Source organism: Aspergillus saccharolyticus, assembly GCF_003184585.1.
Source record: "Aspergillus saccharolyticus JOP 1030-1 unplaced genomic scaffold BP01scaffold_10, whole genome shotgun sequence".
NCBI lineage: Eukaryota > Fungi > Ascomycota > Eurotiomycetes > Eurotiales > Aspergillaceae > Aspergillus > Aspergillus saccharolyticus.
The window spans coordinates 399212-425424 of record NW_020290620.1 but is presented as its reverse complement, the minus strand read 5'-3'; the positions used below and the strand labels follow the sequence as shown (position 1 = coordinate 425424).

The 26213-nt window shown below is 53.6% G+C and overlaps 8 protein-coding genes across 8 annotated transcripts; 3 read left to right on the top strand and 5 right to left on the bottom strand.

Annotated features, from left to right (window-relative positions):
• Positions 1 to 58: 58 nt before the first annotated feature.
• Positions 59 to 7717, bottom strand: BP01DRAFT_415004 (uncharacterized protein). Its single transcript, XM_025579100.1, has 3 exons — positions 5503 to 7717; positions 744 to 2540; positions 59 to 691 (listed from the first exon to the last, which is right to left on the bottom strand). Exons 1-3 carry the CDS (start codon positions 7312 to 7314, stop codon positions 206 to 208), a joined length of 4095 nt encoding a protein of 1364 aa, XP_025432510.1. The 5' UTR covers positions 7315 to 7717; the 3' UTR covers positions 59 to 205.
• Positions 7718 to 8784: 1067 nt separating this feature from the next.
• Positions 8785 to 10308, bottom strand: BP01DRAFT_372969 (uncharacterized protein; the record flags this gene model as incomplete). Its single annotated transcript, XM_025576764.1, has 6 exons — positions 8785 to 9118; positions 9181 to 9240; positions 9292 to 9372; positions 9445 to 9658; positions 9716 to 9795; positions 9869 to 10308. 6 exons carry the CDS (start codon positions 10306 to 10308, stop codon positions 8785 to 8787), a joined length of 1209 nt encoding a protein of 402 aa, XP_025432509.1.
• Positions 10309 to 15534: 5226 nt separating this feature from the next.
• On the top strand, positions 15535 to 16151 carry BP01DRAFT_355534 (uncharacterized protein). The gene has a single exon (XM_025574717.1). The coding sequence runs from the start codon at positions 15639 to 15641 to the stop codon at positions 15894 to 15896; it is 258 nt and encodes an 85-aa protein (XP_025432508.1). The 5' UTR covers positions 15535 to 15638; the 3' UTR covers positions 15897 to 16151.
• A 790-nt stretch (positions 16152 to 16941) lies between these two features.
• Positions 16942 to 18490, bottom strand: BP01DRAFT_390791 (uncharacterized protein; the record flags this gene model as incomplete). Its single annotated transcript, XM_025578031.1, has 5 exons — positions 18333 to 18490; positions 18088 to 18258; positions 17632 to 18026; positions 17481 to 17551; positions 16942 to 17381 (listed from the first exon to the last, which is right to left on the bottom strand). Exons 1-5 carry the CDS (start codon positions 18456 to 18458, stop codon positions 16942 to 16944), a joined length of 1203 nt encoding a protein of 400 aa, XP_025432507.1. The 5' UTR covers positions 18459 to 18490.
• Positions 18491 to 18818: 328 nt separating this feature from the next.
• On the bottom strand, positions 18819 to 20795 carry BP01DRAFT_316527 (glycoside hydrolase family 15 protein). The gene is made up of 3 exons (XM_025572589.1): positions 20533 to 20795; positions 19633 to 20473; positions 18819 to 19567 (listed from the first exon to the last, which is right to left on the bottom strand). The coding sequence occupies exons 1-3, from the start codon at positions 20753 to 20755 to the stop codon at positions 19096 to 19098; spliced, it is 1536 nt and encodes a 511-aa protein (XP_025432506.1). The 5' UTR covers positions 20756 to 20795; the 3' UTR covers positions 18819 to 19095.
• A 348-nt stretch (positions 20796 to 21143) lies between these two features.
• BP01DRAFT_355531 (sugar porter family MFS transporter) lies at positions 21144 to 23249 on the bottom strand. Its single transcript, XM_025574716.1, has 5 exons — positions 22617 to 23249; positions 22081 to 22553; positions 21665 to 22010; positions 21524 to 21600; positions 21144 to 21463 (listed from the first exon to the last, which is right to left on the bottom strand). The coding sequence occupies exons 1-5, from the start codon at positions 23149 to 23151 to the stop codon at positions 21224 to 21226; spliced, it is 1671 nt and encodes a 556-aa protein (XP_025432505.1). The 5' UTR covers positions 23152 to 23249; the 3' UTR covers positions 21144 to 21223.
• Positions 23250 to 24269: 1020 nt separating this feature from the next.
• On the top strand, positions 24270 to 24826 carry BP01DRAFT_16697 (uncharacterized protein). Its single transcript, XM_025570744.1, has one exon. It carries the CDS (start codon positions 24376 to 24378, stop codon positions 24691 to 24693), a length of 318 nt encoding a protein of 105 aa, XP_025432504.1. The 5' UTR covers positions 24270 to 24375; the 3' UTR covers positions 24694 to 24826.
• Positions 24827 to 25626, top strand: BP01DRAFT_16698 (V-type ATPase assembly factor PKR1). Its single transcript, XM_025570745.1, has one exon. The coding sequence runs from the start codon at positions 24960 to 24962 to the stop codon at positions 25497 to 25499; it is 540 nt and encodes a 179-aa protein (XP_025432503.1). The 5' UTR covers positions 24827 to 24959; the 3' UTR covers positions 25500 to 25626.
• The last annotated feature ends 587 nt before the right edge of the window (positions 25627 to 26213 follow it).

Here is a 26213-nt window from a genome sequence, read left to right as displayed (position 1 = left end):
GCTTTGGATTAAAGCTGCTCTTATGAGCTACGGATGTGCAGAATTAGTCATAGGCATTATTTATGCATATCGAATCATGAAAAGTAGTAACTCATGGGTTATTCTACATCCAGCAGCTACCCCCGAGTAACTCATCAATCTCATATGCTCAACTCAAGCCAAACGAAATCGCTATGGTATCTTAAGCCTCAGATCATCATGAATCTCACAACACCCCGTGTCGGGCCTTGAAGATGGCAATCTTGTCGTCATAGAACAATATCTCGCGGAGCCGGAACGTCACGCGCGACCTGCCCTCCCCCTCATCCTCCCCGTCCGACGACCCCCGGCCCTCCGACGACGCAGCATCCGACAGGGGGTGGATCGCGCTGGCCCCGCCATCGTCGTCCGACTCGTCCTCGTCGTTGGTCTCGGAGCCCGGCCAGTCCTCGCCCCCCGGCACGAACCCTTCGCTGTGGCTGTCGTCCGTGTCGTAGTACTCGCTCCCGGGATCGCCCTCTTTGCCCTCCAAGATCTCGTAGCACTTGCTCTGAATACCGAGGTAGGTCAGCCCGATCTCGGGCCGGATGGTGACGACGTCCAGAATGAGCATGGCCAGTTCTTTCGGGTCGCGTTGGATGTGGCGCGCGATGTGCGGGATGTGCAGCGCACGCAGCTGTGGCATGTACGGGAGCCGTTGGACGAAGTAGTGCTAGCGTGAAGAATTAGCAGTAGGCAACAAGTGAGCAAAGGAGAAATCTCACCCAGTCTCTGGCGTGCAGGGTAATCGACAACTCCCGCAGCCGCGGCATCCGGCCACTGCTTAGAAACGTAATCATCGGTCGCGTGAACATCCATTTGTACCATCGGGACGGAGCCATCTCCGCGCCCCCCGGCGATCGCTGGTTGCTGTCCACCAGGATCTTCTGCAGGCTTAGGTGATGGTTGCGGATCGCATTCTTGTAGATCGCGTCGATGGTGACGATCGACTCGGACATCGGCGACTCGTGCAGGAACAGCGTCTCCAAGGTGTTGGGCGCTAGTGTATCCTTGATGAACAGCAGCAGGTACGGCGATACCGCGTCAGTGTGGATGTGCTTCAGCCGGAGGGCGTACTCAGGACTGGCCCCACCCTTCCCCCGGGACGGCGACGGGGAGAATTGACGGCGCAGCGCCCGCCAGAGCTTCTCGTGGTTCTCGCACCGCAGGATGGTCAACGTGGTCAGCTTGCTCCAGTCCAGCACATGCACTGCCACCGGGATCGACAGCGCAACCCGCTCCAACTCGAGCGTCTCAAGCTGTAACAGCCGGCGACCGTGTTCGGGGGCAGCTTCCACCCCCGTCCCTGGACCCGTGGGCTTGTTGGGGATTGGTGCGGGCTTGCTCGCTGGCGGGGACGACGCAGCCGGGCTGGTGATGTGCGTGTGTTCCATAATTAGGGACAGCCCAGGGATCCCGTCATTGGAATGAGGCGAAGATCCCGCTGTCGACAGACCCCTGTTGTCAGGAGCGCTACCGGCCGCCGGACTGGTTTCAGGAGGCGTCGTAGCGGCTTCCCCCTTGGTGGTTGAGACACGCGCCCCTTCTGGCCGAGTGAGATCTTCGGACCTGCCAAGAACCACCCCCAGCACGCCCCCTGACCGGGGCCAGCCAATGATCCCGTTCGGGAGCGTTGGTTGCTGAGCTTGCCAGTTGCCTGCCGGCTTCAGCCAGGCGGCTTGACAAGCCTTGTTGGAGATCCCAATGCGGAGCTCTTTCAATCGATGACGCGACCGCTCGACTAACACCCCCATCTCCTCCAAGTACGACGGCTCGTCAATGTCCAAAACGCTAAGACTCTTCAAGGCTGGTAGGATCGACAGAGAGGGGTATTCCACGTGTCCGTAGCGTTGCCACAAGGCTGTGTTCCCTGCAGACCCTAGGACAGTAGCTGGTGCATGAGGGAGAGTGACCGACGAGGCTGTCGGCGCTGCAGCCACCAGAGACCGCAGGGCGTTGTCGGAATTGTCGTGCCAGCGGACCCAAACGCGTTCCAGACGACATTCATGGCCCTGGCGAGTCGCCAGCGACGCCAACGCAACCCACACATCCCGCAAGACCCCGGTGGGCATGTCCCAGATGAAGGTCTCCAGGTTCACCATGCGCGCCACCGCCAGCGCTACAAGCGTACCCAGCATTTTGCCCGTCTCTTTGGTCACTGCATACTCCTGCACCCATTGCAACGGTCCGTTGCCGACCGAGAACTTGCGGGTATACTGCGCGTAGTAGTTGCCGCGCCGGATTCGTGGTGATGCGCTCGCCTCGGTCGGACCTGGCGGGTGGCTGCACCCACAATGTGAACAAGGCTGGGACCGTCGGGCAGGCACTTCGCGGAATATATCCTCGCCCATGACCAGAGTCGCCAGCCCGTAGGAAAGAGCATCCACGCCAGCTGGATGGTCGGAGGTGGACAGGGTTTCCGGCCAGACGATATCGAAGCGGGAGTACATCTGCGGAATCGCCAGCGAATGCAGAGCCGAGCACGTCAGCGCAAGGGATGTGAGATCGGTCGTGTGGGTCACCTATGTTGAGTTGGAAGATTAGCACCCTGGCTGATCCGGACCTTTTACTCTTGGAGTCAAGCGCGAAGGCAGCGGTTCATACCTCTTTCAAGATCTCCTGCAGTATATCCAAGGGCAGATCGAGCAGATTCAACGGCCTCCTTTCCGGCTGCTTCATGGTCGCATGGAGATCAGCGCAGCAGGTTACTGCCATTTTAGCTCCCATGCTCTTGTGCGAGGTGTCGAGAGGTGCCGCAGTGGAATGCGTATGCTGCGGGCTAGTAGTCCCGGGGCTCATGGTTTCTTTCATCTGTGACTCATACACACTAGAGGTCATACTGGCACTTGAGACGAACTCCTCGCCTTCGTCGGACAGGCCGTCGATGTCGGAGCTGATGCGGGAGCTTAGATTCAAACTGCTGGGGCCGGCCATGGTGGCTGACTGACCCGTCCCGAGTGGAGTGATTGTGAACTCTATGGGTGGAGAGTGAGCGGTGAGGGGTCAGGACATGCCAGTCACCTCGAACAGGTGGTTTCGGAGGTCCGGTGTCTCAAGTCTCAAGTCGTGTAGCTACTATTAGCTAGTGGTGAAGTGGGGAGGAACAATAAAGTCAGGAGATCCTGAATGAGTTGGAGGTCAACTGCGGAACTGACGGGACTGGATCCGGGGTAGACGAAGGCGACAGGGAACTCCGCCAGATCGAGGCGAGCCCAACCGTGCCGCAATTTGAAACAAGACTGTCAATCATCGACCGGTTGTAAATGGAGCTCTCAGGACTATTTTTTTTTGTTTGAGGAATGAATGGGGACTGGTGAGAGGTTCTTGCACAGGGGAGAGGGGTAGTTATTGCAGTGAGGTGGTGTTGTGGTTGAGTGAAAGTTAAGATCAGCTTCTCAGCCCACTGTAAGCCACAGTAGTCCACTGTAGTCCACTGTAGCCCACCGTAGCCTACCGTAGCCTACCGTCGTTCACCCACTTAGTTAGCGTCAACCCATGCTGGATTCACTGGGGTAACTTTCACTGCCGCCGCTTTAACCTCATTTAGGGGTATTACGTGAGCGGCCCGTGACTGCGCAATAAATTAAAATAGAGCTATCTCCTGCTGGAGAGCTACGGTAGTTATCGAAACAATGCCGAACAGATACGCCAAGCCCTGGGAATCATATCATACCATTTGGACTCAATTCTGGTCTGAAGCCCAGGATTCTTTCCTCTCGTACTGAGACGGTGTGCTAAAGCTGTGAGCTTCGGGAGGAGCTCTAGGCCCCCTCTACTCGATTGCAGGCTGTATCCCACTCGTCAAGCTCTGTTACGAGGTATCATTTATGGTTAGCATGCACTCCAGATTCTCTGCAGTCGAGACAAAGACAAAGACAGCAAGGATGCGGTGTCTTTCCAGGAACAAGTCGAATCTCCCTTGATCTAACAATGAGGCAGTCATGGCTAAGGTAGTAATAGGTGGGTTGTACTTGCCAAGAAAGCTACCAGTTACCATCAAATTGTGGCGATTTTCAATGCTCTGGAAACACGCCTTTTGACTAAGGCCTTCCAGATAGTCCTGGACTGCGGTTGAAAATGCCAAGAACGAAGGAGTGTCGGGGACTAAGTGTAGTTTAACCGCCCAAGTCCTGCGGATGATCGCCAAGCTTACTAGTAGTGAACTAAGGGTAGTCTACTATCCATTTAGTATATACTCCGCGGAGTATCACAGTACACCACTAGACCTCGCAGATTCAGCGTAACTTGTTGACTCATGTCGATGTGAAGTACTCAGTAACAACCACAATTTGCCAGGATTTGATTGTCTTATGCAGAATACTTACTTCCAAACAACTACGTTCCCCGGATGAGTCGCTGCTCGAGAGTACTATACTGTATGGGCATTAGTTAGTGCTGAGGGAGGGTCAGGTAATTCTACCTCGCCTCGATCCTGAACCAGACCACCTAGGCCATTCTCATTCGTCCTAGAATAAATCAAGCAAGTCACATTCTGCCATACACAGCTGGACATCATCGATCATCACCCTCGCCAGGATACATCACATCACAAACCCTTCCCACAAACCCCTCAAAACCCGAAGAAACAGAGCTCGCCGCCTGCGCAGAAGCCAATCCCGCCGACGGCGCCGGCATCAGCAGCACCCGTGACCCGACCTCCACCCACTCCACCGAGGAAACAAACGAAAAGGTGATCCTAATGTCCCCAGCCGTCTCCGAAGTCTTGAGCACTTCGTGGACCCCGCGCTCACGTCCCCGTTCGGATTCCGAGCCCACATCTCCATCGAAACTAAAGAACTCCGGTTCTGTCGGAGAAGGCGGGCGCGAAACCACCTCATCATCCGCCAGAGCCATACAGGTTAGCCGCACCGTGGAGCGGAGATTGGCCACGTAAACCGTAGCATGACCGCCCAGCAGCACAGGCGGGGACAGGGCGGACGCAAACTCGCGAGCGGGAAAGCTCGCCACGAAGCCCATGTGGAATTTACGGGGCGGGACGGGTGCAGGAGGGTCACCCCCGGCAAATTTGATCAGCACGGCCCCTTTGCGAATCTTCCCGAGTCGCGGCCGTTCGCTGCCTGATGCGACAGGCAAAGGCTCGATCCCGATGGTCCCGACTTGGTCCCGCGTTAGTCTCTGCACGGGCAGGCGCAGGTTTCGCACGCTGACGACCCGCACGCGCTGCCAGCTTGCCTGTGCCGCTAGCGCATTCTTCCCATGTAGAGAGCCGTGGATGAATGAGCTCGAGAAGTCTCCGGATGGCGGCCGGCTTCGAGAGGAGCTTGAGGATAAATGGGCGTCCGAGCGGCGCTCCGATCGGTCCTTGGGGGGCGAGGTGCCGGCTCTTTGTTCGGGGGCAGTGTTGGAAACGACCGGCCCGATGACAAGTTCATCGCCGGCGGAGATGGCTCCGTATCGGACGAGTCCGCACAGGACGATACCATGCGTATCCTTGGACCGCTCCTCACCAGATAGAGAATGAACCTTCGACGGGGGGATGGCGAACACCTCGTCGACATCAAACACTGTCTCGAAGGAAATTGGCGGTGCGAGAGCCTTCGGAAGAGAGACATCTCTCAATGGCGGCCTTTTGGGGATCGGGAGGCACCGAAGCAAAGCATGCAGCTTTGCTATTCCCGAGCCATCCACGGCACTTGTAAGAACAATGGGTACTGTAGACTGCCAGCTATCCGTCGAGACAACCAATTTCCTTACTTCATCGACATCCTTTACGCCAACATGTTGCAAATCCGTGACAGGACCTGCTGGCATAGACAACATGGAAGGCTTCCTCCGAGAGGACTTGAGGACAGAAAGGATCTGCGCTAGGTTCTTCCTCAGACCCGTGCGAGATGCATTATCCATTTTGGTAATCACGATCACAGTAGGAAGATCCAGTTTGGCATAGAGTTCCAGGTGCGACAATGCCTGCGAGAGTTCGGTAGCTTGCTCAGAGGCACCGTTGGCGGTCTCGGCTACCGTCTCATCGTCACATGTAGCTGGGATGCAGAGAAAGACGTAATGTGGAGCCCAGCTGATGATCCCCCGGAAAGTGGACTTCAAGTATCTGACAGATCCTGGAAGATCAGACACGAAAGCTAGACGGCCACCCTCTGATGAAGCATGAATGTCATCCCATGCAGCAATATTGCCTGAAGCGTAGTTGATCACGTCGACAGTGTCGGCAGTGGACTCGTTCGAGGCGTACCCGATCAGCTCATGGGCTACCGAGCTGGTGATGCCAGATGATATCTCGTGTCGATGCTTCAGCAACCCTAGCCGGCTTGTTCCCCGGCCATTGTCGAGCACAGACGAGGTCAAAGTGCCCAGAAGGGAGGACTTGCCCGCCGCACTCGGGCCAGAGATGGAGATGCGGATTTGCTCGGTTGTAGACGAATCGCCCAGCGCAGGCCGCCTTTCCGGTGTGCTCGCGGAAGCCTCGCCCTCCACCGAGCCTGCCTTTGGAGACTCGACCCGGTAGAATTCCCAGTCAGGACTCACAAGCGCCTCGGCCACCCAGAGACTCTCCGTATGAACCTTGCCGGTATCGGCATGAGCATCGCAGGAGTCTTCTATCCACTCGCACTTGCCAACAATGACCCTTCGCAGGATGTCGACCTTGCAGCCCAGGCTGGCCGCCATCACTTGCAGCGTGGACAGACTCTCTTCCAGCTCATCAGCAGTCAGTCCGACGAACGTGCCATCATCGGCCACGCCAATCTCGTACAATGCTCCCTGGCTCTCTTCGAGGCCCGGAAGCAACCGCGCGGGCTTCTGAGGCGCACCCAGCGAAGGGCTCGCGTCCGGAAGCACGGGCAGAACCAAATTGGCCGCAGTAGACGAATGGAAGGGCGACGACTGCTGGAGACGCCACAGCAACTGCGTGGTTAAGTGCTGCAGTCTTTGCTGACGACTTTCCGCCGAGCGGGCCTGCGGTGGTCTGGCCGCTGATTCGTAGCTCGAGGGCGTCGGGCTGGCGGTGGACAAGCTCGCGCGGAAGTGATAGGAACCTCCAACCAGATGGCCCGTAGACATGGCGACAAACGGACGGCGGGGCCGCAGCAGCAGATGCAGTTTGTACTCGGTAGGGCCTTCTTGCGGTTCGGGCTCCAGCTTAGCAATGCCATAATCCGAGAGCAGGTCGGGGTCGGCCCGGTTCAGCGTGGTGCTGGATCGGGTCCGAGGCACCACACGGTTGCTGGTAGAGCTCATCTGGGGTGTCGATGAGCCCGACGTGGTCGACCACGGAGAAGACACCCGTGGAGGATCGGGGTCGTAAGTAAAGACAGATGCCATCGTCACCAGTGTTAATACTATAGTAAATCGCAAGACTTTCGGAGGAGCAGTAATAGCGTATGTGGAAATGAGCAGCGATAAGCTCGGATTATGTGTGTTGCACGGAAAATCGTAACAAGTTGCGTCCCGCGATTTCCCTATATTCGACGCCCTTTTGTATAGCGTAATGTTCGGAGTCCTTCGCACTGCCCATAGACCGAGACTATAACGAGCATCTTGGGAGGGGAATACAAGAGCTAAAGACCAAGGACTAGGCACGGACTGGCCAAGAGGAGCGTGCAATGTAATATTTTCAGCGACAAGTGTGAAGGGGAAGAGCAAAACGAGGAGCAACTTTGTCTGGTCAAGAGAGATGGAACATCTTCATGCGGTGAGCTCGAGAGAGGGAGTGAGGGAGTGAGTCATGGGTCCTGGGAATTCAGGCATCCGGCAGGAGATGTTCTCGGCGCCTTACGACATTGACTCGATCAGGTGACGCGGAGAAATCAACGGGCAAAACCACGTGTCTCACCTTAGTGCCTGAGGTTACACCCCCGGCTAGTCTCCAGGCCAACTCAATTGCGTTGGGCTTGTCTGTCAGGGGGGTTCGTTAGTCACTGACTAACTACTAGTAGCATAACTACTATGCGGTACTCTCTGGATGTTTCAGGTAAAGATCGCAATATTCAATAGTCTCCGATCCAAGAAAGTCCCGACTACATTAGTGCTTATTACCATCGAATGTTCTTCCTGATCGGCACTGCTGGGAATCTGTGTGGGTAATATAATTAGCAGCCGTAGTTATCGTTTCATACTGTCCCCTTACACGAGGTGTTAGGTACTTGGTTCCCAACAGTCAGGAGTAATGTTCGGATGCCTGGCATACACGTGGTAGTCCATGGTGAGACACTTCGATTGATGGTGCAAGAGCCCACAATAGCCGTGGGGGCGAGATCGTAGAAGGAATTCTTGGCGAAGGATGAGCTTGATGTGAATCTCTCTCCAATCTAAGTCTAGATGTGATTTTGAAGTCGCTTGAGTTAAGATGACAGGCCCAGAAGTAGTAGACATCAACATATAAATAGTATATAATACCACAATAACACAAACAAGAACAATTTTCGAGGGTATTAAATCAGATGTACAAACGAATCCATAGCAATGCTAGAAAACAGTCGCTCCCAGAAAGTAGTAGTCAAATGCAAAGGTGTCGATTGGTAGATTCCACGTACCCCTCACGCCCAGGCTGGCTAGGGGGTCATCCGCCCGGCCGTATATCGTATTGGCAGGTGCGTTTTGCCGAGCTGCACCCGTGATCTCGCGTAAAGTGGTCTGTGGTTCACGCGCGGCATGCTGTCTCGTGGCTGTGTTTGTCGACAATAGTAAATCTGTGGTGTTCTTCCAGATGGGCCCGTGCTGTATAGTAGACTCAAAGAGCCTATTTTCGTAGTTTGTGGTGTCAGTCCGGCCCAAGGTTGCCTTACTAGAGGTTCACTCGGCCGAGGGTTCCCGTGCAATGCCCTTGCACTTCCCTTGAGCGACATGGATGTTCCGCGCGGTAGTGCGGGTGAAGACGGCACCACAACTGGGACATTCTGCCTTGGCAACGACCCCCGACTTCTCTCTTTGATGGCGTAGAAGATTGCTGAAGGTGGAGAACTCGCGGCCGTTGCACCCATGATCCCAACACTGCGGCTTCGGTCGAAAGCTGATGACCCGGACTTGCTGTTCCGGATCTGAGGAGTTCTGTGCGGACTCGGGTGATGAGTAGACGGTTCCTGTAGGGAGGAGGCCTTGGGGATGCGGTATAGAGCTAGGGGTTTGTCTGCTTGGTAGTCGTGTTAGGCTGAATGTTGACCTGCTGTCAAACAAGCCGAGGCCACTTACGAGAGAGAAGAGCTGGGAGACATGTAGTAATCGGGTGGATTCACAAGGTAAGACGATGGCCTATACCAAGATTAGCATACACAAGCCAGAGACTCTCCATGTTATGCTCACGCTGGTGCAAATGCTGGATCTGGAATGGTAGGTGGGCTGCCGGAGACGGAGCTACTCGGATATGAATAGGGGATGGAAGCGCTGGGGAAGCAATCGAATTAGTTTCATTTTGAGTTTTTCTGTGGGGCGGCACTCTATCTGTCGGAGCAGTACCTTCGGGGCTGTTGTCGGTTCTGTGGCATTAGATATTGTGCTGAAGGGAGTCCGGGTTGATAGTAGTTCTGCGAGCCCGGCGGCTGGGGTGGGTATGCAGCTGGATAGCTTGGGTGCGGCGGGAGAGCCTGTGCTGGGGGAAATGGATGTTGGTCCATGGACATCGACGAGGGATGATGCAGCGGTTGCGGCAGCCGGTGTTGCCAACCATAGTCTGCCGCTTTGTTAGTCCAAGGGCCCACGCAAGCCTGGTAGTCGTCGTCCGGCCTACTCTGTGAATTATGGGCCATGTTGGATGTGAGATAGGCCACTGATCCAGAATGCATCGATTGTGATGAGTCTCTCAACGCTCTGGAAAAGAAATCTGTGTTTTAGTAAAGCACGGCGATTCCTGACTCATAGAAGCACCGACAGTCTGACATACCGTGAGCTGTCAATACTGGCTGGATCGGAATTTCTACTGCGCAGTAGTGCGGATGCAGGCAGTCCCCTCGGCTCACTATCGGGCGGGACCAACTCGGAAGGGAAAGGCGTCCTGCCAATACCGGGAATCGTATGCAACAAGGGCAGATTCAGCTGGCCCTCGTTTGTGCCGATGCTCGATCTTAGGCCGTCCGGTGTCTGGTATACCGAGCCAGCTGGTGGAAGGCCAGCGGACCAAGCTGAACTGGCGGGGGTGGACGCTGCTGTACTGTGAGGCGCTACGGACCTGGGCCGGCGAGACTCGTCCAGTTTGGCTGAATCCAAGGGCGCAGATGGCAAGACGGATGGCGAGAGATTCCAGCTGCGTGTGCAAGAGCCACTGAGCTGCCTGTGGTAGAAAAGTGGGTGACCTGGTGAGTTGTGGATCCCCTTGCAGAGCATTGAAGGTGCTCGTGAAGTAGATGCAGAGAGGCGGGCAGAACAAGAAGGGAAGCAGAAACAGGCGAGTACAGTAATCACGGACAGTTGACAGGTAATGTATCTACTGTGACAGGCCAAGCATGGGGCAGGGAAACAAGCTGAAAGTGAGATTGCAAGGGAGCCGCTGGGGCGATGGGGGAAGTAGAAGTCAGAGTGGAGGAAGAATGAGTAGCTGACTGAATCAAGCGAGAAACACTGATGATGATGATGATGGCACATACAGTTTAGAAGGTCGGTTGTTGTGTGTGTGTGGGTGTGTAGGAAGAGGTAGTCTTAGCACCCACGGACGGGAATCCTTCTCGGAATCACCAGGCAATCTATATCCACCGAAAACGAGGTGACGGGACGGGTAGGACCATCAAACCAGGGCACTACTGATAGGGGAGATGGTAGTGATGTAGTAGTTGACAGACAATGACACAACCGGTCAATAGATAGTAAATATAGATCGAATTCGAATCGACAGATAGACAGACAACCAGCCAGCGAAGATGGGAAAGATAAATAAAACTGGATCTTTTGATTTTACTCCATGGAACCCGGTCAGACAAGAGTATTTAACGGTCTGCTGATGGAGAAACCAAATCAGTCGAGAATAAGCGTAACGAACGGGGGCCGAAGCCAGCGTGGGTGGGTAGTTCGTCCCTGGCCTGGTCCATTCCCTCCATCCATCCATCTCTCCATTTCTCCTTCACCTGCCAGTTTGACAGCTTATGGCGGGTGTGTATGTGCAACGTATGTATTTTACTGTGTTAGTGAAAGCTGGCATACTTATTATTGACATTCAGGATGATTACCGTTCTTGATTCATGAGCAATAGGATTAAGATGAATATTTCATTTCCTGTTGGATCTTCTGACCCTGCGCACAATTCGCGTTCAATCTCCATGGAGCTACGGCACTTTTCGTGGTTTGGAATTCTTTTGTGTTTTTTTTTTTTTTTTTTCTTTTCATTTTGATTTACTTCCAAAGTGATTTTTCTTGATTATCTTATTTTGGTGGATTTCCCTTTTAGCCTTGCTTTTAATTGGTAATTTTGGTAATTATGTTGTTTCGATGTAGGTCTCTCAACCGCTCTAACACACCCCAGGATACATGGTCGATCAATTCGTTCACTGCCACAGTTGTGGATGAGACACGATCTCCTTCCTCCTGAATACTGATTGAATAAATAAATGAATCCAGAACCAAGAGAACCAACATGGTCTGAGAACAAGCTTGCGACCCGGAGTGGTCCTTGGGCGTCTCCATCGGTCGCGTAGTTAGCGGCCAATGTTCGGCCGGGGCTGTGGGTGGATGGTGAGTGGATAGACATTGAACACACAGAGCACGGAGAAGAGCGAGGGATGATGGCATCGAAAGTAAAGTTAGGTTTGAGGAGGAGGGAGGAGGAGTCCACCCGGACGGTGCGGCGCTTGACAGACAGAGAGACAGAAAGACAGACAGACAGCACTGTGCACACCCACTTTCTCATTCACTCACTCTCCCTCTCTCTCTCTCTCTCTCTCTCTCTCTCTCTCTCTCTTTCTCTTTTTCTCTCACTCTCTCACAGGGTTGAACACACTGAACAGGCTACCACCACTGCTACTCTTGGAATTTGTTTGTTTCATCATAGGCCATTTTTTTGTTTTTCCTTTCCACAGCTCAAAGTCGTAATGCTCAAAGTGGACTAGTCCTGAACCCATCGCCACGTGAAGGTCGGAAAGGTTTCAACGTACGAGGGGTGGTAGCTCCATCGCATCAGCCTGATCCTTGGAAGCCACTTGCCGTTCCCTCTGACTCCACCCGAAATGACGGGAGAGGAGAAGGAGGAGGGGGTGGCAGAAAGTCAAATCTAAACAAAAAGACCAATTGACATCAGACTTGATCAGCAACATGTCGGATCTTCCCCTTACCAACACTGGCTGGAAGCTCGGACAGGGGTATTCTCGGGGACTCTCTTCCCCCTCAAGCCCGCGGCAAGCCTGGTCTGAGAGCCGCCTCGAACGTCTAGAAACAAGCTCCTTGTATAGTGGACAATCCGGCTGCCACTAGCTCTCCATCCAGTGCACCCAGGATCGAATGAGAATAGGAGGAAACATTGCCAGGATCGAATATCAATTGTGAATTCCGACGTAACCTTTTTCAGACCATTGATTTGAATTGACGAATTCCCGCTTACGATGGTGGCGTGCATCTGGCATAGTCGCAAATAACAGTAGCAAATAATTGTCGCAAATAATCGAAGGTAATTAACTTATGACATTGGGCGAGAGTACGAAGAGAGACGAAGTACTGAAGGAAGAGGGGGCAATTGGGGAAATCTCCCATAGTAACAAATGGGTTTTTTATTTGGGGGCTGGAACCGCTCAGCAGGATAACCCAATTCCCCGATTTGGCCATGCTGGGCGGGTCTTTGCAGCGTCAAACCGGGGCTACCCAGGCAGCGAACGATAGCGCCGCCTGACATCTTGCAAACGTGGAGCCTGCACGATCGTCATCACAGCATCAAACAGGCATGGTCGTGTTTGAGATCCAGAAACCACATGGCGATAAGCAATGAGCGGTTAAATCCCGTTCTCGCCGGGGGGGGTGGAGGGGGGGGGCTCGGGCGATGCATGCCAGCCAGCATGGATGGCAGTTTGAGCCGATTACTTAGTAAGTACTAGGTAGGTAGGTAGGTACTGTCTAAACTGCACAATTATTCCGACTGAACGTCCCATTGGTTCGATCAAAGAATGTTTCATAGGGGAGTCTTTGCTCCGTATTTCCTCCCGCGAGGCGATGAAGTATAATAGAGTTGTCCCCGCTCACCATCTCATCTCACCCATGGAAACCCTTCACGATCCAGTAATTGAATTATCGTGGTGGTATAAATATGATACTTAATAGGCAGACAGTCCTTAGGTCGGTTGCCTCAACCATTGGACTTAACCCTTCGCCTCTTCCTGATGATTATCTTTTCTTTTCATTTATTTCCACTCCTCTCTCCCCCCCCCACACACTCCTCCCCCCTTCTTCTTCAGCTGCTCCGGCCGGAATTTGGCCCCCACTGAATTAGCGGCCGCCAGCCACGCTACGGAACCCGACTGTTACCATATGCGGGACAGCCTTGAGGTTTTGTTCGATGGTTTCTGCTGCCTCTCACCCCTCCGCCCTCCGTGGGTCAATGGATTTAGAATAGATTGTTCCCAATAAAGGGTCCTTCCTCTTGGGTCGGTTTTCTGGATTGTTCCTTTAGGCTTCAGCGTGAAGACCTCCCGACAAGGCTCTAACAACATCCCTGCTAGCCTGCTTGCTAGTCCAAGAGTCCACGTTGCGATGATTTTCGACACGGCCGTCGGGAGGGATACGCATCTGACAAGGCTAAGGCAGCTACCTAGTTAGTTTATTCGCACATACGAAGTGCGTCTGACTGGCATTGATTCAAGCTCTGTTCTAGTTTGACGACCGCCAAGACCCGACCATGCAGTCCTAGAATTCCGAGTTTGCTGAGTGAGAAGATGTGTGTCGAGCGTAGAGGTTTGTCTGATGCAGCGACCAGGGACGACACATGGGCCCTCCCTGCACCATTGCTCACGAAGTGATTGATCATCTCGCAACCCGTTGGAGGCGTCGTCCGCACTGCGGAAATGACGCCTGAGGCGGAGAAAGCCTGGTGCTATTTTAGTGTTCCTTTGGGGCAGGATTCATGGATTAGCAATGATGAATAATCATGATTCATGAATCATGAGATGGTGTGCCTTGGATAGTAGTGAGAGATGGAAAAGTCGGAGTTCGGGGTACAGCCGTCTGCAGTGTTTACCTCCCTACCTAGTGTAAATGACCCGATTGGGAGGAGGAAAAGACTGCCTGAGGCGAGACGGACGGTCAGAGCCGCCGATGGATCCATACACCAGTTACGGTACAATCCGTCCGGAGCATGGCAAGGGCCCGATGGTCCGATCCCGTGATCGCGCTGACCGCCATGGCAATGATCGCCCTGAGTCGGTACTGTTTGTTATCCACTCTATCCTCGTATCCGATCGGGGCCAACACACCCTCAGTAACTACACTACCTTACTAAGTAGTACAAACTGTAGTTACCGACAGTATTACTACTATGTATCATACACACACATTTAGTCTAGTACACAAAGACTCCGTACGGAATACCATCTCCCTGCACTGCCTGCGATCCACCCTTCCGCCCGCAATAGTCGAGACGAGATAGACGCTTAGCCAGCGCAACGCACGAAAACTCAGAGACAGTTGGAAATTAAATGGCCCCTCTTGTGCCGGTCAAGAAGTTATTGACGAGGCGAGGAGAATGAGGATGGACTGACTGACTCAATTGAGTAGACTGGGCCGATCCATGATGGATCACGATGACTGATTCTCTTACCTTCTCCCCCTTTCGCCTATTGTCCAGCGCCTGACTGGTCAGTCTTCCATACCTACCCGCAAGAGTAAAGATGACTACCTCCTACGGCGTCAAGGGGGCCATTTTCTCGGCGGCATCCATCCGAAGCGCCGTGAAACTTGGGAACTTGCCTCGTGGTAGTGCGGAGACTAAGAGCAGCGCACAGTCCAGCGCTTCGGGCATTTCCTTAGGCACCAAGGCAAGGAGGCCCAAGAGCCAGAGCCCCAGTGAGCCCGGCCAAACCCGTACGATTAGGTTAACTACAAGAAAAGACTGCCGTGGGAGTGGGAGTGGGAGTGGGAATGGAAGACGGGAGACACCAAATGACCAGCAGGCGCGCGACTACTAGTAGCCCGGGATCTGTCGGTCGATCGACCTTATTCCATACCATCTCCACGTGCGTGGTGGCACTTTTAATGATCCTGCCTGGGACTGGATGCCGCATGCGGCCAAAATGAGCGCCGTTGTGGTGGGTAGTAGCCGTCAGGCCACATGGTTGAGGTGTGGTTACATGAACTGTCTGGTTAGTTGCAGGGGTTAGTAGTAGTAGTAGTAGTAGTCGGAGAACGGGGAGGTCAGATAGTAAGTAGTACTGTAGATTTAGCAATTAGTAGTACAGTAGGTAGGGAGTATCATCAACCAGCACAGTACTACTGTGTATCTCAGGAACCATGGCATGATTGCATTCTCTCACTGGGTAATGAAATTCAAGGTCAGCCTTCCCCCCCAAAAGAAAAGTCCCTCGTGGGGATTTAACTTTGCCATTCCGGAATTCCTAAATCAGGGCGTTTTCTCTTCCGATTAACTAAACCTCCACTTCCCCTCCACAATGAATCCCTTCTAGTTATTTATTCTATTTCAAACAAAACTGCCTGGAGATCAGATCGCGGCCAGCCCGAACCAACTTGACATGTCCAAACCTCTCTCTACCCTACCTACCACCTATCTAACAGCACCTACGCGCCAGGATCGAGCGGCTGAGCCAAAAGTAAAACCCGGGACCGAGCGAGCCTATCCCACCCGCAGCGCAGCGCAGCCCCCCTCCCCTTTCTTCGCTCTTGTCCAAGCGCCCGATTTATTTCGAGCTTGTCTACTACTGATTGGGTCGGGGATGGAACCCATCATCCGAAGACCGACTCTATCATTGGCTTGGAAATGCGCGGGTTAGCTCCATACAGTACTAAGTATCTAATAGGTAGTTGGCGGCGGCTTTTTCCTTTGTCCATTGTGCGGCGGACGCCACCGGGTCCGGTTACGCGCTAAACCTCCCTCACTCAAGGAGATTGGTTGTGTCGCATAATACTAACTATGGACTGTTAGTGTTCATTGCTAGTGTCAATGAATGGGTGGGTTAGCACTTAGCACTTAGCTACTTAGCACTGAGCACTTAGCTTGCGCGCGGACTAGAGAGAATAAAATAGCACATTATCAAGTCGGCCTAGGGCTAACCCACACAGTCTACATGGACCAGGTTAGCAGTGCCAATCAATTGTAATGCATCTGAGACACGAACAAGGGGTCTATCGGTAACGTTAGTTGAGTTACCAGCTTCTTAGCGATGCTTGAGCTTCTGTTTGAGACATGTCGGCTCGCTTTTATTTGGTTTTAGCATTGGGTTCCAACATGAGGCTCTCTTCGAGCACCACTCTACTCACTGGTCTATCAACCTCCCTGACCCTCTGTAAAGTGTATATCACGTCTCGTGTTTATCCAGGCAACAGCCCGAGAATCAAGGGGTCGAGGGACCCGTGTTCGTATGGTCCGAGTCAGACCTGCAACGGAAGGCAGATTAGCATTGCTGGCTGTGGGGTGAGGTCGGGTTGTTCTGAGATCGATTGTCGAATTGTTGAAAGCTTGAAGACTCGCAGATACCAGAATGGAATAGAGTTGGTTAATATCAGTTTGTTCTGTGGATTGAGGGAATATGTCTGGTGCTTCAGGTGGTTTCTACTTGAGTCTGAGGTCTCAGTGGAGGAATATACTTCAATATTGCCGGAGGGCTGGATGAACACGCAATATAATGAACCGACCACATTTGACTACTACTTCGTTGTCAGTTGATCGTTTCTCGGCTGGATAAATAGTCGGTATGCTCTCACTCGCACCCCACGGTATATACAGACAATCGTGATCCTCTATGAATTTATAGACATGTATACTACATACTCTAAGTCCCTCCACCTGATATGTTCCCATTCACAGAGTATACTCCATCACCCCATCTTCTCACCCCATCTCCCCGGATCCAAATCCCAATCCTTACTCCCCCGCTCGATATCGACGTCGACATCCACAGTCCTCACGACGGAAATCTCATCCTGCTCACCCCTTCTCTCCCCGGGCCACTGCACCGAGACCTCCACACTAGCCGTATAAACCCCAAACCCCAGTCCAACCCCGCGCAGAAACGCCGGTTCTTCAATCACCGGCCGCGTGAGATGGATACTCCTCGCTTGGATGCCTCCCACCTGGGTTGGCGTCAGTTGTTGTTGATGTTGCTGCCGCCGCCGCCCCGCACGAGCCATCCACTCCGCCATATACACACACCGAGAACAGACGCGACTAAACAAGGCGTACAGCGGGGGCATGCAGGCGCAGATGATCGAGGCGCTGGCTTCTGTGCTAGCCAGGAGGGCGGATCGGATGGATTTCTCTGTGGATTATGTGTTATCAATCTTGTGTTGTGGGTAGACATTATTGACCGGGACGGACAGACAATGGGAAAGAAACGAGGAAGAAAGCAAAAACATACCCGTCACCCCTTTCCCACCCTCCAGAATCCCAATTACCGTGACCAACTGCACAATACTGATTGCGACCACACTAGCCTCCCGTAACAACGACACACGAAAGTCAGCCCGGATCCCCCAACCATAAACAAACAAGCAGTGCAAGAGACATACATTGACCCAACCCCAAACAACAACAGTAACCCCCCCTTCTGTCTCCGTCGCAGCGTCAGCCGCGGAATCACCACCAACGGGATCGCAAGCACGACGACATGCGTGGAGATCTGCATTGCGCCGTTAAGGAGCCACACCGGTCCCTTAGGCAGGCAGTGTGCGCCGGGGCTGGTGCTGGTGCTGTCTGGGACGACTGTCCAGAAGGCCCGTACGGGCCAGCAGAACAGAAATCCGCTGAGGACCATCCATAACCCCGCGAGGACGAGGAAGGCGGCGAGGAGGTAACTGGTCAGCAGCACGCGGCGGAGGCGGAAGAGGCGCGTGTACAGGGCTAGGGCGGAGAGTTTGCTGGTGATGAGGGTGAGATGGTAGAAGGGGAGGGAGAGGTAAAGGGCCTATTCTTGGTTTAGTTGATCGGTGTGGGTGGGAGGGGGTTGGAGGGAGGAGGGGATGTACGCGGAGTTGTGATTCGAGAGTGTGCGTGGTGAGGTTTTCGCTTGGTTTGGTGAGGCCGTGGTGGATCTCTGGGGGTGTTTGTGTTAGTTGTTGTTGTTTAAAAGGCAATGGATGAAGCGGGTGGGATTTCTTGCCTACAACTCGGCAGGAGAAGAGGACCAGGTTGGCGGCCTGTGTACTGGTGTCAGTAACTCATCTATATTGAGCTATAACTGGATTGACTGGTATGCAGGGGCTGCGCTTACCAAGGCCACCACAATTAGCAGGTCATCCCATCCTGCACTCCGGAGACGCAGCCGAGTCCACAGGCGTAGTGCAACTGCGATGGCTGCTAGACTTGTCAAGGATAGCAACAGGGCTAGCACTTGCATAATGCAGACGCTGTATGCAGGAGCATGGTTTGACTGGGAGTTGGTCTTTGTAGTATTTTTGGATTTCGAGACTCTGCAGTCTAGACTCGCTTGTCTTGTCCGAATAGACCCGACCCATCCTTAGAAAATAAGGTGTGGTTCGGTGATGCTTACCCCGGATCGTACATCGGGAACATCCCCGGGTTCCACGGATTGATCACAGATAGCGCGTTCCGCCCAATCGAAATGGGTACAAGATGGACTGTGCATGGTTGAGAGATATGGCTATACTGTCTTGAGTAATCTGCCAGAAAATCCAGACGAGTGGTGACTTCACGAGATTATCGTCGGCCGAGTGGCGAGGCACGACACAATTTTATTCACCAATCCATTAAGGCACCCTGGCTACGTGCTGTCATTCTGAGGATAAGAATAAGGGGTTGTACAAGCATCAAAAATGCCGAGCGGAGATGCCCTCTCCGCAATACCTGAGGAGAGAGAAGATGGTGGCAGTTGAAGCCACTGAAGCTATCTAAGCAGGAAGACAGACGACGACAATGATCGTGTGAAATCGAGAACGATATGGTTTGCCCTCATTCCTGCTAACCCACCAGTTTACACCCAATCACTCACCACCACCTCACGTGTAATCAACCTCTCATCTCAGCTCATCATGCACCCGCCACGACCCTACAACCGGCGTAGCATAGTGACCAGGGATACTCGTCGCGCGGCACGGCGCCGGAGCCGGGCCTGCCCCCAACGCCCCCCAGGACGGAGGCACCTCCCCCCTCCGCCGCGCGGTCGCCGTTAAAAATGCAGCAAACGACCACGTCAGGTCAACCGCTGACACCGGCCTCCCTATGTCCCGGTCGAACTGCTCCGCCAGACCTCCGCCCTCCGGTGTATATTCCTGAACCACCAAAAGGAATCCGTCTGCATACTGTCTCACCGCATCACGGATGGTCACGTATTCGTCCGAAGAGTTAAAATAAGATCCCGGGATGATCCCGGGGACGAGGTCCCGAAAGAAAGGCAGAGAGACTGCGGTTACCGCAATGACCCCCTGCCGATCCCACTGATAGAGAGCATCATATAACTGCTCGCCTGCAGCCAGTGTCGTAAGATACCTGAACACCACTAGTCAGTCTCCCTAGTCACACCGAAAAGGAAAACCAGCAAAAGATAAACCAACCATGGATGTCCCCCCTGGTAAACATCCTCCGCGTAGCGACCCACCGCCGCCGCCGTCCCGACTCCCCGCCCTCGATTTACGCCATATAGAGCGCGAAACGAGTCCACGAAAGCCTTATGATTCGCCAGCGCTCGGGACGAGCACGGCTGGAACGTGCCCCTGTCCTCCAGACTGCACGGCGCCTCCGGGTCGAAGGTATGCACGGCCGCGAGAATCGAATTCGCATCCAGTCCGGAGCGCCCACTCGTCGGAAGGTTCGTTCTCACTGCCCGGGCCCCTCCGTCCCAATACTCCTGGAGATGGCAGAGGATCTGGGGTGCAATGTGCGCACAACCCCGGCAGTCCTCGCCCAGCGCGTGGGCGAACGCTTCGCCCTCGACGAGGGCCTTGTGCTGGACGGCGGTTGTGAAAAACGAGGATCCCCGCACTTCCTCCCACAGGTCAAAGGTGCTCTCATTCCAGTACTGAGTGACGTACGCCAGGTCGTTGCGCACGATCGGCCAAAGGTTGGATGCGACGGCCAAGGTGGTCGTCTGCCCGGTCGTGAGGAGGTGGTTCCCGTAGGCGATCAGGGCGGAGGCGCGCAAGGGTGGTCCGTCGCGCTGCGGGCGGCCCCACGGGGAGGTGAATTCGGTCAGATTGACGTGGAATTTGGGCTCGCCGAGACCGGTGCCGTCGGTGAGCGAGCCGGAAGGGTTGGAGATGGCTTGTTGGGTGGCTTGCGAGGTGGCGTATTGTTGGAGGATGCGGTCGAGGGCGTGATCATCGTTGGCGGGTTGGGTGAGGCGAGCGACGATGGCTGGGATGGTCAACCCCGCATCGCGAGTCCAGGTGTAGAAGTCTATGGGTTGTTAGAATATTTGGGGTCGGAGTGTGGGGAGATTGTTGTGGGGGATTTACAGTCTGGGTTGGATTTGGAGGGCGAGGCGACGACGATGCCTGGATGGGCGCCTTGGACCAATGCTCCGTCGGCTCCGATGTTGTTGAGGATTCCCTGCCAGGCGATGGAGGTTTCTTTTTCGATGAATTCAGTCAGGGTGGTTTGGTCGTTTGTGTTGGGATGGGAGGATGGGATGACGCCGATGGCGAGGGTTTTGAGTAGAATCAAGTAGCGCAGCTTCATGGTGACTACTGGCGATGAGTTGGGTGATGGTGGTGGATTGAATGAAGAGCGTTTAGTTGGAGAGAGGAGGCGGACAGTAAATTCCTTTTGTGATCCCTCCCTCCCCGCTTGATGCAGGCTGATCGACGGTTACACTGCATCCTTTGATGATGGATTCTGTTTACCCACGAAGATAGTATTATCACTGTCAATTCGATCCACACCCAGGGTCAAGAACCGATTTATGATTGGATTCAAGTTTGGAGTATCGCTCTAGTGAACTAAGTAGGAGTTCGGATTACTGAATACTGTTCAAGGCGGTCTCTCAGCCTGAGAGCTACAACAGGGAGAGTAACTCATAACTCATAACTCATAAATTCTGGAAATATTTAATAAACGCTATGAACGATAAGAATTGAAGCTGCAGCACACCAGTCCACCAGTGGACGTGCACCACAGAAAAGGACTACCAGTCGGGCTGATGAGCCATCAAACAGACATCACTTGACTATCTTCCTCCCGTTGGATCTGAGCCTCAACCGCCCGTCGGAGATCTCGATCAGCTTCACTAGAGTTGTCCTTGAAGATATGATCCATTTGCTCCAGAGTGCGACCTTTGGTTTCGGGGACGAAGAAGAAGGTCCACAGGAAGGCGAGGACACAGAAGACGGCGAAGAACACGTAGGCACCGTAGCCGGTGTTTTCGATCAAGGGGGGAGTGATCAGGCCCTACTCAATTAGCGGGAATGCCTTGTTGACATAACATAGAGAGAGGTCCAATTGACTTACAATGATGAAGTTGTTGAGCCAGTTGGAGCAAGTGGACAAGGCCACACCCTTGGCGCGGAGGGAGGAGGGGAAGATCTCTGTCGGATGGTTCGTTTAGGATACTCTGTGCTGTGAGATAGGCATTGGAACACTGCAACTTACCAGACGGCATAGCCCACCCCACAGGGCCAATCGATCCTCCAAAGGCAACCATATACACAAAGAGAAGGGCGACGCTGGCCCAGCCAGGTCCCCGATGAGCAGGCCAGTTGTCGGAGTAAAGACTGACCAGGATGGAGATGATGATGTGGCAGAGGGCCATAATCGCTGCGCCCCAGAGAAGCAAAGGTCGACGGCCGATGCTGTCCATGGTCCAGATGGTGGTAGCCACTCCGACGAGCTGCGTAATGTTGAGAATGCCAGACATGAGGAGTTGCATGTCATAGTCGAGGCCCATGGTTTCAAAGAGGGTGGGCGAATAGTAGATGAGGGCGTTGATACCCACAAACTAGATAGACAAATATGAAGTCAGATTTTTTGATCGAAAAGTGCGATGGTAATAGAAGTTGGGAACATACCTGTTGGAAGAACATCAGCATGACCCCGATATGGGTTCTCCGCCAACACCCGCTCTTGAAGCAATCGGCCCAGCACGCCATCTCCAACAACAGCGAGTCCTTCACCCCACCACCCTGAAGATTGGGGTGCTTCTGCGCATTCATCTCCTGGTGGAAGCGTACTTCCGCCTTGATGTCCATGAACTCTCGTCGTACGCGCTTGTCCGTGGCAGGCAATTGCCGCAGTCGCGACAGACTGTGCAAGGCTTCTTCCTCTCTTCCCTTGGACACCAGCCAACGTGGGGAGAAGGGCAGAACAATCACACCAGCCGCCAGGATCACCGCAGGAACCATCTGAAGTAAGAAGGGGAGTCGCCAGGCCCATTCCCCGGCCATGTATCGAGTGCCATACGTGATCCAGTATGCGATGACAATCCCCAGCACAATAAAAAACTCTTCCAGCACCAAAAGGGTACCACGACACTCCGGAGGACCTATCCACAGCAGGTTATGGTTAGCAATCCTCGATGTTTCTTGAACCTGCCAGGAACACATACTAATTTCCGAGATGTACAAGGGAGCCACCATGGACAACATGCCGATGCCCAGACCACCGATCAACCGAGCGACAGTCAGCATGGCATAGTCCACCGCCGCCGTCTGCAAGATCGATCCGATCAGGAAGATGATCACTGCCACGATGATGGAATAACGGCGCGAGATCTTGTCGGCGATCCATCCCTGGTTCAAGGCACCAATGAGCGCCCCCAACTCGATCATCGCCGTCATCAACCCCTTCCAGAACCCAGCCGCGGAGTGTCCGTCGGCGACTTCAGGGAAGCGCTGGAGGAACTGATCCATCACGAGAATCACGGACACCACTCCCTGGTCGTACCCAAAGAGCAGACCTCCCAGGGTTGAGCATCCGGCACACAGGAGCACAAATGGATTGGCGATGAGACCCTTGATGCCGGGTGGGCCATAGGGCTCCTGACCATCCGCGATGTCCTCCGCATGGTAGGTGACCCCTTGAAGGGAGGATCGACCATCGGCGACCAGGTCTTTGGTGGGCTGATCGACTTTAGTGGTCATTGCCACAATTGGGAAGATAGAAATGGGGGAAAAGAAGTGCTAGGGAGTAATGTGAGAGAAGAAGGCAAGGAGATTGGATGCAGGTGATCCGATGTTACCAGAGGAGGTCTACATGTTTACGACGAAGGGTGCAGTGTTACTTATAATCCTACCAAAAGCCGGGGGAGTGCATATCGGCGAAGCTTGGAACCAGCCGTAACCAGCCCAAAAGGCAGGGTAACGGCTCAGAGACCGATCCACGGTGATTCGCCCAGACCTCGATGGAGACCTTCGGATGGTTCCAGTGCCATACGACAAGACTTCAGAAGAGAGGAGAAGAAAATAACCCTAAATGCTGGGATCTGCGGGGTGGGTTGTCGAATAGAAGCGGTGGGATACTGTAACAAAGTGGGCCGGACAGGAGCATCTCCTGCGCAGCCAAACCAGCTCAACAGCGAATCCCATCGAAGAGAGCGGACTGGGAATGGAACAACATCGAATTGTCGGTCGGGAGTCTTCTCAGGTTCTATCCCCAGCGCAGAATAGAAAGAACAGAAAAGAATTTCATCTAGCAGATCAGACCACTTGCTAAGTGAATTGTGTCCTCGATTGATGTGTATGTATGTAACTTGTTCACGATGCTGTGATGCTGTGATGCTGTGATGCTGCGGTCCCAAGTACTGCCCGTCTATTCGCCGAATGCGGATATGCAAACGAAACCAGACTTGGCTTCAGTCCTCCAGATTTCACTTCAGGTCGGAGAAAGTTTCGTGGGGGTTAGCTTCAAACCAGAGTTGACAACCTGTCTCCTATCGCTGTACAGTGTAGAAGGGGGAATGACCGGGTCATGACAGCTGCGCATCATCTCTTGACCAACAGGACTGAAAGTCATCAATGGTCATCATACAGACATCTTCCAATCACGCGTTGGCCGAAGACGGCCCAGTTGACTGCGAATGACCGTATCGGCAACGGAAGGAAGGGGGTTCAGCCTGGAGAAGTGAATAGCCGGGAGTCTGAGAGTCTAAACCAAGTCACTGGGTACCGGTACCTAGTGGGTAGTAGGTATCTGAATGCCTGACATGGATACGATCGGATCCCGTGATGTACTTATTGTATTGTCAATTATCATTATTATTATTTTTTGATTTTTATGATTATTATGAATTTCTTGTGGTTGTTGTGGTTGTTCTTGTTCTTCTTCTTCTTCTTCTTCCTCCTGTGGTAAATGGTTGGGCTGCGGCCATGTCTTCATCTCTGCTGCCCACCGTCCCTTTCCCCACTGCAACCCCTCTCCAGCTCTTTTTTGAAGTGTTCAAAAGTCTCTCTCTCCTTCTTACTCTCTTCTTCTCCATCTTTGTATCTCCTCATACCCACCTTTGCCATCGATCCCCACGGGGTAGAACCGTAATTAGTGTTCCTGGTCAACCCAGTTCCCCACCATCGGCCCAAGTCAAACGCCGACCGACCGCTCAACTTGTTCCCGTTGATTTTCCCTCCCCGCAACTCTCCCTTGCGCCGACCTTTCCCTACCGTCGACCCCTCCTCCTCCCATCGTATTGAACACAGTCCAGTCACTTGCAGACACTCATCGGACCTCAGACTCAGTCTCATTCCGCGCATAGGTGAAGACCGTGGCGCCAGAACGATCGTTGAATTGCCGGACAGAAAAGAGTTAAGAGGCGCAAACCCAGAGCTCGCATCACCACAACAACGGATTCCAGTTTCCGGTTGCGACGTCATTGCTCGATTCCCCCAGCTTTACACAGTCTATCCTGCAATTTCCCCCGCATTCGACCCGCCAATCGAGTTGAAGCTGATCGCCCATTATGGCTTCATTCATGGAGGACCTCTGGTCCAGCATCTTCACCCCGGGACCCACCCCCACGCTCCTCGTCGCGACCAACGTCACCTTCGCAGCTCTGCAGGCTCTTCTCCTGTCTTTGCTCGTGGCAACCTACAGCATTCACTTTCTGGTTCTATCTTTCCTCTCCGGCGCTCTCTGGTGGTCTATCAACTGGTTTGCCAGGGAGGTCAGGCAGTTCCAGGCAGAAGAAGCGGAGAAACAAAAGCACGCGGATAAGGAGCAGGTCGAAAATACCGAGAACAACCCCGACCGCAGTATGCGGAAGACCCCTGGTGCCATCGACGCCACCGACAGTGATACGGAGACGGAACAGGTCGCAGGGCGCAAAGAAGCGGCCCCAGTGCCCACTTCCGCTCCGCAGTCCATCGCGGCCTCGGCCACGCTACAACTTCCCGAGACGCACGGCGAAATGCGGAAGCGTCTCAGCGTCAGTGGCGAGAGTTCAGGCTACCAGAGCACTGATAGCGAATGGGAGAAGGTGGATGACAATCATGCGGCCTAGTAACGCAACTGGTTTGCGCTCTTGCCGGTCCAGTCGCCCTCTTAGGGGGCAGACTCGACTCCCGCTCCTCTTGGTTACGTCCAACATGCCCAGCCCCCGTGACGGACTCCGATTTATCGGTCAAGGAGCAGGTCAGATTACATATGTTCAATACTCGAGTGGCCTTATGTTTTCCTCGCGCCGACGAGATACGCGTTAGATGACACCCTATCAGTAGACTGATGATTTACCAATGTATCATCAATTTAGACTTGTCAATGTGTACCAAACAACAGCTGGTTGGGGACTGAAGTAGATATCCCTCCCCATGCTGACGGATCAGCGATTACCCGTGAATGTAGACCTGTCGGAGAAGCTTTTACTTCATAACTGCATGCTTGGTTGCCTCTTCCCCAGCGACGCAGATGTTGTAATGAAAGCACGAGACCCCTCTTGGTCAAAACCTAGCATTGCTACTTATACCAACGCAAGTAAAAGGTCATAGCTCGAAGTACCTGCGCGCGTTGCAGCTTTACTTGCCATCATTTAACGACTCGTAGAAACGCTTGGTCGTCTGGCCCAAGAATATATTTCTCCGCCATATGGTTTGACTAGAAAGGAGAAACTAGGCACTACCGAGTATAGACCCCAGCCTTGACTCTATAAGATCGAGAAAAGAATCTATATGCGACTTGGAAAGACCATTAACTGGTCATCTCAGTCCATATCAACGCT

What these genes read in the sequence shown, in the direction of transcription:
- BP01DRAFT_16697 (XM_025570744.1), top strand. Translation starts at nt 24,376, where the DNA reads ATGTCTTCATCTCTGCTGCCCACCGTCCCTTTCCCCACTGCAACCCCT.
- BP01DRAFT_355534 (XM_025574717.1), top strand. Translation starts at nt 15,639, where the DNA reads ATGTCCAAACCTCTCTCTACCCTACCTACCACCTATCTAACAGCACCT.
- BP01DRAFT_415004 (XM_025579100.1), bottom strand. Translation starts at nt 7,314, where the DNA reads ATGGCATCTGTCTTTACTTACGACCCCGATCCTCCACGGGTGTCTTCT. An exon ending in TCGCCATCCCCCCGTCGAAG is followed by an intron (nt 2,541 to 5,502) that starts GTTCATTCTCTA and finishes AACTCAACATAG; the next exon opens with GTGACCCACACGACCGATCT. An exon ending in CCCTGCACGCCAGAGACTGG is followed by an intron (nt 692 to 743) that starts GTGAGATTTCTC and finishes TCTTCACGCTAG; the next exon opens with CACTACTTCGTCCAACGGCT.
- BP01DRAFT_16698 (XM_025570745.1), top strand. Translation starts at nt 24,960, where the DNA reads ATGGCTTCATTCATGGAGGACCTCTGGTCCAGCATCTTCACCCCGGGA.
- BP01DRAFT_355531 (XM_025574716.1), bottom strand. Translation starts at nt 23,151, where the DNA reads ATGACCACTAAAGTCGATCAGCCCACCAAAGACCTGGTCGCCGATGGT. An exon ending in TGCTGATGTTCTTCCAACAG is followed by an intron (nt 22,011 to 22,080) that starts GTATGTTCCCAA and finishes TTGTCTATCTAG; the next exon opens with TTTGTGGGTATCAACGCCCT. An exon ending in GGCTCAACAACTTCATCATT is followed by an intron (nt 21,464 to 21,523) that starts GTAAGTCAATTG and finishes CTAATTGAGTAG; the next exon opens with GGCCTGATCACTCCCCCCTT.
- BP01DRAFT_316527 (XM_025572589.1), bottom strand. Translation starts at nt 20,755, where the DNA reads ATGAAGCTGCGCTACTTGATTCTACTCAAAACCCTCGCCATCGGCGTC. An exon ending in CTCCAAATCCAACCCAGACT is followed by an intron (nt 20,474 to 20,532) that starts GTAAATCCCCCA and finishes AACAACCCATAG; the next exon opens with ACTTCTACACCTGGACTCGC. An exon ending in TACCAGGGGGGACATCCATG is followed by an intron (nt 19,568 to 19,632) that starts GTTGGTTTATCT and finishes AGTGGTGTTCAG; the next exon opens with GTATCTTACGACACTGGCTG.